Below are 10,056 nucleotides of genomic sequence, written 5' to 3'. Positions count from 1 at the left end.
CCTGTTGCCGAAACGCTTGCCCTAGGACTCAGGAGCACAGTCCCTGGCTAGAGCCAGACTGAGGAGACATGCAGACCATGAGACAGGGAGTACAGAGTGCTGGGACAGAAGCAAACCGAATTGCTCTGTGGAGCTTGGGGAAAATGTAGCTTTCCCCATTGCTTGTTGGTTCACTGTGGCCTCGATGGGAGGAGGTGTCTGAAGGTGGAACTCGAGCCAGATACCTGTAGTCACTAACACCCAGGGTCTGGAACCTTGCACGCAGGACACTGGCAGGCCACGAGCAGTCTTCAATAACTCCTAACACTGGACGACATCCTGAGGGAATTTTCTTGGTACCAATCACAAATGAGAGACGTCATGGAAAATGTTATTCTTTTATTATTTCAAGGAGGTAATACATAGCCCAATCCGCCAAAGCAATAGGGAATTAGAGGCAGCAACGGGCAGAGTTTTTGAGAAGAGCCTCATGCTGCATCTCTGAGCTGCTGTCGGCCCGCAGCCTATGGCTGCTTACCTGAAGGCCAGGTCAGCCACGCGGAGTTTGCTGTGACTGTAGCAGTGGACAGACGGCCCACCTCGACACCCCACTGCCCAAGAACGGGTTCCCCGTGAGCAGCAGAGGTCCTGACAGGCTGAGCAAACCGGGTGGCCCTCAGCCCTGCCTCAGCCAGGGTTCCATGGCTACTGCCTTAGCAGCAGCCAGCCTGTCTAGCACTTGATTTTATTTCTGTGAGCCTACAGTGGGCAGGATGTGAATAAATCCTGAGTCAAATTAAGGTGAAAGACTTAGTAGCGTTAATACTTGGGATGAGAGAAGACAACACTATCTTGGAGGGGGCGAGGCTGGGCATCTGACGGAAGAAAGATGGAAACACGCACAGTGGCCACAGGCTGCAGGTGCTGCCTTGCGGACACGAGAGGGGTTTTTCACGGTACATGATGGGGTAGGGGAGGGCTGGGCACTGGGGCTGCTTCCTCGGGCACAGAATTGATAGAGGTTCATTTTCCACTCGTAATTGGCTTCCTGGGTTGAAGTCACCACTGTGGCTGAAGCAAATCCCACCCTTGCAGCCGAGAGGGCCCTGGGGAGAGGTGTGGCTCGGTCCTCCAGCGCGGAGCGGGAGAAGCTCATAACCCAGGGAGACCTTTCTCTCCCAGCTCCTTTCCCCTGCAAGTGACCAAGGTGGGAGGTGACAGCCTTGGGCATGTAGTGAAGTCCCAGCATGATTTTTTTCTGAGAATTCATTTTGATGGGACCAAAGTTCCCCCTCCCCCTTGGCACAGAGCAGACATGGGAGGGCACCTTCCTGGTGACTTAACGGTGGCGTGCAAGGGGGGATCCAGCAGTGACTCCTAGACACCATTCATTTCAATACGGCTGTCCCGGCTGGAGAGCTGGTGGCGAGGGGCCGCTTCTGCCCAGCATGCACTGTTCCCCAACAGCCCTGGTCAGGCCAGAGCCGGGTTCAGGTGCCGCACAGGCTGACAAGAGTTTTGGTTTTTCAGAAGTGGAAAGAATTTTTAAAAAACCACACCAATATGTTCTCCAAACCCAGAGCCATCAGTTTTGTTTTGTTTGACAAGAAAGGACAAGGGACCACAGCTCCATAGTGGCCAAGGCTTGTGCAGCACAGAATGCAGCATGTATCAAAATGTATACACCTTGGTCTGACTGGGGAGGTGGGCGAGCATGGAGCCACGGGGCCCTTGTCTTCTAGGCGGTGGCAGTCTCTGCTGGTGTCTCATCCTCATGCTCCTCAAAGCCCGGGACTGGCTTCTGCAGAAAGTGCATGGTGGCCTGGATCACCTTATCTGGTCCAATATTGTACACAGGGTGAGTGGGCTGCTGTAACGAGAAGGACACATGCTAGTTAGTCACCCCGGTGGTCCTTGGGAACATGCAAGCCTAGGAGCCACTGCAGGTGCTTGTAAGAATTTATCAGAAGAAGGACTCATCAGAGATACCTGGGAGATCTGTCACACAAGGCCCTGATGTTCAACGACAAGGTATTAGTAGAAACACTTAATGGTACACAGGACACAAAGGAATATTATGTCCCGTTTAAAAACATGCTTTCAGGGGTAGCCCGGGTGGCTCAGCAGTTTAGTGCCGCTTTCAGTCCGGGGCATGATCCTGGAGACCCGGGATTGAGTTCCACGTCAGGCTCCCTGCATGGAGCCTGCTTCTCCCTCTACCTATTCTCTGCCTCTCTCTCATGAATGAATAAAAATCTTTAAAAATAAATAAATAAAATAAATTAAAAAAATAAAAACATGCTTTCAAATATTTAATGATAAGGGCAAATACTTATAACATATGAGGTAGAAAACAGTATGTACAATGTTATCCTAAATTTTTTTTTTAAGATTTTTAATTTATTTATTCATGAGAGACATACAGAGAGAGGCAGAGACACAGGCAGAGGGAGAAGCAGGCTCCATGCAGGGAACCCAATGCGGGACTCGATCCCGGGACTCCAGGATCACGCCCTGGCTGAAGGCAAACGCCCAACCGCTGAGGCACCTGGGCATCCTTTATCCTAGAATTTTTGAAAATTTTTTGATAGATGTGATTCACAGGTAGAAGTTGGACATCCACCCAAATAGGAACAATGATACAATTGTTTTAAATTTTCTTAATTATACTTTTGTATATATTCCAATTATTAAAGCAATCACACCAGGTATTTACATCTGTAATCGGGAAAAAGGACCACAACCTTATGACACAGTAAAAGTGTCAGGCCATGCTTGAGTTGTTCCACCCTATCTACAGTATTCACAGAATAATTACATCACAGAAACCCCAAAAAAAACTTTAGGTCTAAGGCACAGTACAACTGGAAGCTAATATTGAGGACTGTTCCATTTTGGGCAAATGAAGAAGGGGACAGAATTGCTGGAGAAGTTTTTAAAACTTCTGTAAAAAAAAAAAAAAACATTTTACATATTTATTTTATAGAGAGTGGGGGAGTGTGGAGGGGTGGGGGAGAAGACTCGGAGTTGAACACGGAGCCCATCATGGGCCTTGATCTCATGACCCTGAGATCGTGACCTGAGCCAAAAGCAAGAGTCCGACACTCAACTGACTGAACCACCAGGTGCCCCAAGGTTTTAAAACTTTTAAGAGAGAATACTATGAGCAACTTTATGCCAAAACATATAAAAGTACAGATAAACTGAATAACTCTAAAGAACAATACAAATTTTCAAAATTTACTCAAGAAGTTCTTTAAAATGTATATGAATAAATTAGATCAATAATACAGTTGCTTATTCTACTACCACCCTTCCTGCCTTAGGACACCAGGCCTACACGGCTTCTCGGGCAAGCGCTATCAAACCTACAAGAAACACATCATCTAACCTGTACAAATGTTCTCAAAGACTAAAAAAACAAAAAAGGCGGGTGGCAGGGAAGGAAGAGAAACTACTCATCTAATTTCACGAGGCTGTGATATTATCCTGAAATATGAACTGGAAAGAGCAATACAATAAAACAGAAATTTTAGATCAGTTTTTTTTATATCATATAAAAACTCCTAAATAAAAATGCTAGCCAAAAATATACTAGCAAGCCGAATCCAGCAATGTACTACACACATACTCACACTGTCCTATGACCAAGGGCTGATCCTGGGAATGTAAGGTTAATGTCAGAACATTTATTAACAAAAATACAGCAGGTTAAAGGAGAAAAATCAGGTGCAGAAAAAGCATTCAATAAAATTTAATATAGATTATGATGAAACAACACAACAACCTAGCAAACCAGGAAGGGAGGGTAAGTAACATCTTAACCTGATTGGAGGTATTTACCAAAACCCCCCAGTAAGGATCCTACCTCATAGTCAAATTGTAGACACCTTTTCATTACAACCAAAAGCAAATTAGGAATGTCCTCTATAACTACCTCTAGTCAACACTCTATGAGAGTCGTAGCCAACAAGGCAGGAACAAGAAATACAACCCTTAAGAATCAGAAAGAGGGAATCCCTGGGTGGCTCAGCGGTTTAGGCCTGCCTTTGGCCATGGTGTAATGCTGGAGTCCCAGGATCGAGTCCTGCATCGGTCTCCCTGCACGGGGCCTGCTTCTCCCTCTGCCTGTGTCTCTGCCTCTCCCTCTGTCTCTCATGAATAAGTAAATAAAATCTTAAAAAAAAAAAAAAAAAGAATCAGCAAGAGAGGGGCACCTGAATGGCTCAGTCAGTTCAGTGTTCAACTCTTGGTTTTGGCTCAGGTCATCACCTCAGGTCATGAGACTGTGCTCCATGTTGAGGTCTGCTTGAGGATTCTCTCTCACTCTCCTTCTGCCTCTCCCCCAACATGCACTCTCTCTAAATAAATATATATTTTTTAAAAGAATCAGAAAGAAAAAGGCAAACCTCCTCATCTAAAAATAATATCACATTCTAAAGAGAAAATCCAAGAGATTCTACAAACCATTACAACTACTAAGCAAGTTCAACAAGGTGGCTGGATACAAAAATTAAAATACAAAAAAAAATTAAAATACAAGTATCATTTCTGTACATTAGTAACAACCAGTTATAAAATATAATGGAAAAAATATTCCAATCACAACAGACATGAAAACTATAAATTTCCTAGACCTAACTCTAACAAAAGATGTGCTAGTTTCTTACAGAGAAAATGATAAGAGACCATTCATTGAAGGACGTGTAAGATAATCTGAAAAATTGTGTTCACAAATGGAAAGCTTTAATACTGAAAAAGAAGTCAGTTCTCTCCCATGAATCTTAAATCCAATGCAAATTCCCATAAAAATTCCATTATATATAGTTTGTGCAACTTGATAAGCTGATTCTAAAATTCACAGGAAAAAGCAAAAAGCAAAGAACAGCGAGGCAATTTTGAAGAAAAAGAAAAAAGTGGATGGGACTTGCCTACCTGAATTTAAGATTTGCTTCAGATAGTGCAGACAGGACAACAGACCAAAGGAACAGAACAGAATCACGTCATATATAGAAACTTGGATACGTGACACACATGTGACACACATCAGTAGGAAAGTTATAAACCTCCATAAGTGGTGGTGCTGGTCAACTGGTCATCCACAGGGAAAAAGGATAAAATTACATCCAACCCTCACCACAGACAAAAATCAATTCCAAGAGAATTAGAAATCCAGATGGGAAAAGCAAAACTTTACACTGTTTGGAAGAAAATATATGTATGACCTCAGGGTAGGGAAAGATTTCTTAAGTACCCCTCCCATACCCTCTAAAACTAAAAAGGCAATAAAACTGTTCACTAAAAAATTAAAATCTCCTATTCAACAACAACAACAACAACAACAAAAACACTAAAAGAGAAAGGACAAGTCACGAACTGAAAGAGATTCACTACACCCACACCACAGACACAGGATGAGTATCAAGAACACACAGAGAACTCCTACAAACCTATAAGAAAAGGGCAAACGATTAAAATCGCAGATCAGCAAGAAAGACAATTCACAGAAACCAACACAAATGGTCAATGAACATTTGAAAAGATGCTTAACCTTACTAGGAATGAGGGAAATGCAAAAATAAAACTGAGGTACCATTTCCACGTATCAAATGGCAGAAGGGAAAAGTCGGACTATGGAGCAACTCCTCTGAGTGCTGCTGAGCGGAAAGTGACACACGCACGTGGGGCCACATCGGCTGGTCCAGTGAAGACGCAGGCGTGTGTTCTCTGCAACCCAGCAAGCCTCTGCTCCCGGGGAAACTAACAGAAGAAAGTACACCGCGACTCTGCAACAGCACGGGCTGAAAGCATCCCAACGTGAACCAACAGAAGGAAAATACACCGGGGTCCATCTGTGCACCGGGATGCCGCAGAGCTGTGGAAACGGGCAAACCAGACACCTGCACGCACACAAACCTCCAAAGCCTAAGGGCCGGCGAGAGGAGCAGGCGCGGAGATGCTCCCGGACAAGGCGTGAACGCCTACCTGCGCCTACCTGCCCTCTGTGCCGTTTAGGGACAGACACAGACACAGCCCGGGACGCACGCGGACGTGGGCAGGTGCGCCACACGGCCGGGGACAAGGTTATGCCGGGGAGGGAGGGAGGCAGGGGGGCAAGCAGGGGAAAACGTCAGGACTTGAGAAGGCTGGGCGGTGGCCACTGCAATCCCCTCCGGCTGCGGGCGCGGCTGGGCACCTCCGCATGCGCCCGCGGCGCGGCTCTTCCTTCCCTGCGCACTGCAGGGTGGCGGCCTGCTCGCCCGCCGGGCGCGGACAGTCTCAGCGGGATTCGCGCCGCGGCCCGGGAGGGCTGTCTCCGGCGGCCGCCGGGCCCAGGCTGCGGGCGGCACCCACCGGCCTGCCCCCCCCCCCCCCGGGCCTGACAGCCCTGGCGGGCAGCAGGAGACAGGTCGGACACACGTTCCGAACCGTGCGGCGCGCAGGCCGGGCACAGAGCGGCGCCCGCGTCCGCCGGGAAGCCCGAAGCCTGGGCAGCTTCTCCGGAGAGATGCGCGCGGGAGGCGCGTGGAAGCCCCGCTCGGACGGCCTAGCCGCAGGGCTGCGTCCCGAGGCAGGGAGGAGGGCGGACCGGCGCCCCCACCTGGAGCCCCACGTTTGCCCAGAGGCGTTCGCCCCCGCGGAGCTCCTGGGGAAGGCTGCAGATCCTGGACGGGTGGGCGCGGTGCGCGGGCAGTTCCCCGGGGCGCAGTGGCTGCTCTGCTCTCCCGGTAAGCGCCCCCGTGCCAGGACACCCGGGAGAGGGGTGTCAAGGCCCCCATCCCGCCTTACCAGAGCATTTTCCGGCACACCCAGGACCACATCGTGCAACATGGCTCCGCTGCCGAAGTGCTGGGCTATGGACAGGCCACTCAGGCAGTAGCACGTGTGGTAGAAGTCCCGAGACCTGCAAGGACAGGGCGGCTCTGAGAGGTGCTCCTCCGCTCCCAAACCCCACAGAGATCCAGGCCCAGGGTGCGCTCCCGCCTCCCACGGCCCGGCAGCATTCCTCAGGGCCCATCCTTCAGGCCTGCCGCACAGCCCCAGGGCCCCTTCAGCTGTCTTCCGGAAAGGGCTCTCCACCGTAGGGAAGAACTACTAAATAACTACAATTTAGTAATTAGAGTGCTAAATATATATTATATATATTACTATATATATATTGCTAAATTACTATAGTTCTCCAAAAGACCACCAAAATGCATAGAAATGGGCCAAATTCTTCCCGATAAACTGCTCGGACTGACCTTGAGCTGGGCCAGGCCCTGGAAGTTGACAGTGGCAGGGTGTGTGCACACCCAGTAGCAAGAGAGGGGCACGGGGCCTAATCTGATTTCCCTTTTCTTTGTCCGTGGGGCCTAAAGATTTAATCTACGCTGCAGTGGTTGCGGTGATTATAATTTCTGTTGACAACACTCAAGGGCTTTAAAATCCTGTAACCTGTTCTATTTAAATTAGTTTAAAAGAAAAAAGGAGGAAAGAAAGGCTACCCACCTGGCAGTCTGTATACCTACCTGGAAAGAGGGGTGAATGGAAGCTGGGGGAAAAGACGGTCACAGGGGATGCCAGGATGGCACTAGAAGGAGATGCCCCCACTGGGGTGCTTTACACTAGTACTAAGCAGCTGGATGGAAAGGGACTCCCCCCACTGCCCACACACTCTCCCGGCTTTTAAAGCTCATCCACTATTGCCCTTGGCTCTGAACACGCCTGACTGGCATCCCTCTCCCCCTTCCTGATCCCCCGAGAGAAGCCACTCACTTGCCAGGTTTATCCAGAAGCCCCCCAGCGGGACACTGGCAGCACATAAGGATGTACTCCTGCAGGGCCTGCTGATGAAACATCCAGTGGCTCATGCTGAGGGCAGGGTCGCCTGCAGAAAGGCAAAGGATCAGGGCGGGCCAAGGCCTAGGCAACATCCAGCACAGTGTCAATGACATCTTTGTATTTTATTACCCATTGGGGACAGTTAAGGTTTCCCTCTATTCTTCTGGATTAATTTTGAAAATTACATTCTTGGGACACTTAATACCTTCATCAAGTCCTATGATATGTCTCTCCTGACCTCTGACTTGAGTCAAAGAGCAGCAGTGCAGAGTGGCACCTTAGCTGGAGCCCTTACCATGGATGTCCATCCTAAACTACATCCCTGTCAGGTGTGAGCCGGATGGCTAGCTCCGCCTTCCAGACCCACCCTGCTACTGCTCCTGACTCCTTACTCTGGACTGTGGCTTTTTTTTTTTTTTTTTTAAGATTTTATTTATTTATTTGGGGCTGGGGGAGAAAAAGAGAGAGAGAAAGAGAGTGAGCGTGGGGGGAGGCAGACTCTGTGCTGAGCACAGAACACAATGCAGGGCTCAATCCCATGACCCTGAGATCATGAACCAAAATCTGAGCCGAAACCAAGTGTGGGATGCTCAACCACTCGGGCACCCTATGCCACCCTGGGCTTCTCAAGACACTTCCTCTAGCACATCTCTGACTCTAATTGACTAAGAGAAGTCTCCACAGGGGCGATGTCTGTTCCTTCTACTTTTCTCAGCCTCAACTTAATTCATCTCTTAAGGCCATCCTCCAATTTTTATCTTGACTCAAAAACTTTTCCTAAGAAGCATTACTAGTCACTGCCAGGATTCCTGCATCATATAATATGGTAGCAGGAGCAGAACCTGGTAATTCTGGTAATAATACTAACATAGGAAGCAAGTAGGCCTCCTCATCTGAAGCTGCATCAGTATGGGCAGAGAATTGTGTGGGCCGCACAGTTCTCGAGTGCAGAGGAGGGCATCTGCAAAAGCATTTACATGGGAGTTGTTTTTTAAAAAATACACGTGTGTTAGTCCTGGGTCAATTTTATACTTTGATACCTGGCCTACTACAAACATAGCAAATGTTCTGTAAATACCTTATTAAAAGCTAATTTTTCCTTTTCCAGTCTTTTTTATTTCTACATATTTTTCTTTACAGTTATTATAATTTTATATTTTCCATTTAATACTATAGACACACGTTTTTCTATGCTATAATCATCCTGTTGATTTTTCCTTTGTGATTTCTTCTATAAAGAGGCACATTCAATAGGTATAGGGACTTTGGGGAAGTGATGAAAATTCTAAAATTGACTAGGGTCATGGTTGCACAACTCTGTGACTACACTAAAAACCGCCGAATTGTATGTTTTAAATAAGTGAATTGTATGGTATGTGAATTATACCTCAAGAAAGCTATTCTTTTTAGAGTAAATATATTAAACTTTAGGATAATTGCATTAAACATCTGTTCAAAATACACTTTTATTCTGTATCCTATAAGAAATAAAAGACTATTATTGTAAGGTAAGTGCCAGCCTATCACTAAAATCGGAATCTGAGAAGAAACTGCTGTGTTTGTTATTAGACAGATTACAGAGTAGGTCAGTTACTTGCTGTATTGCTGAAGTCTACAAGCTCAAAGTTCACAAACTCAACAAGGAGCTTCCCAGGATTTTGGAATTTGCACAGCAGCATACATAATCACAGCTGAACGCAGACATGATTACTGAGTGCTGACTGCACTGGAATCAGCCTTCTAAATCCTTCATACCCCTCCCTTAAATTACAAATCCCCATCATCATGTCATTTTGCATTTCAAAGATTCCTTTTCTCTAAGAAATCAAAAGTTTTCCTAAACAGCAACTGATGGGTATAGCACATGTAGCTCAATTTCACAAATGGAAAAATCCAGGCCTGCAGCATGTCTCAGAGAATATATAAGCAACCAGTAACTGTCAATCCAAACACAGGCTCACAGGCCTACTGCTCCACAGAAACCAAATAACTCACTAATTTGGTCTGCATTTTATATTTTGAAAATCTTAATCATTTGTCCTTCTATTCCACTACTGTCCTCTACACATGTATGGCAGTGACCTGCGTGGAATTACTGACAGCCACTTGCCGAGTGAGGTAGGACGGGGTTTGTGTGCTGCTGTGTATCGGGCTCTTGTTATCTCTCTAGCTCACAATATGATCATTGCCTTTAAATAAATGTATTTGGTCACTTACTGAGATAAAAGTTGTAATGCACATGGTGAAGAAAAA

The 10,056-nt window shown here is 46.9% G+C and overlaps 1 protein-coding gene across 2 annotated transcripts in view; it reads right to left on the bottom strand.

The window, feature by feature from the left end:
• Positions 1-363: 363 nt before the first annotated feature.
• Positions 364-10,056, bottom strand: part of FNTB (farnesyltransferase, CAAX box, subunit beta) — a 64,973-nt gene continuing 55,280 nt past the window's right edge. For both annotated transcript variants that reach the window (XM_077909630.1, XM_077909629.1), the window contains 3 exons: positions 7,738-7,849; positions 6,769-6,883; positions 364-1,849 (listed from right to left, as the gene is read on the bottom strand). In XM_077909630.1, coding sequence (XP_077765756.1) covers positions 1,718-1,849; positions 6,769-6,883; positions 7,738-7,849 — 359 coding nt within the window. In that variant the 3' untranslated portion in view covers positions 364-1,717. The remainder of the gene's footprint in view (positions 1,850-6,768; positions 6,884-7,737; positions 7,850-10,056) is intronic.

This window comes from Canis aureus, chromosome 9 (genome assembly GCF_053574225.1).
Source record: "Canis aureus isolate CA01 chromosome 9, VMU_Caureus_v.1.0, whole genome shotgun sequence".
NCBI lineage: Eukaryota > Metazoa > Chordata > Mammalia > Carnivora > Canidae > Canis > Canis aureus.
Note: the sequence above shows the minus strand (reverse complement) of the source record. Positions and strands in the feature narration are given on the sequence as shown.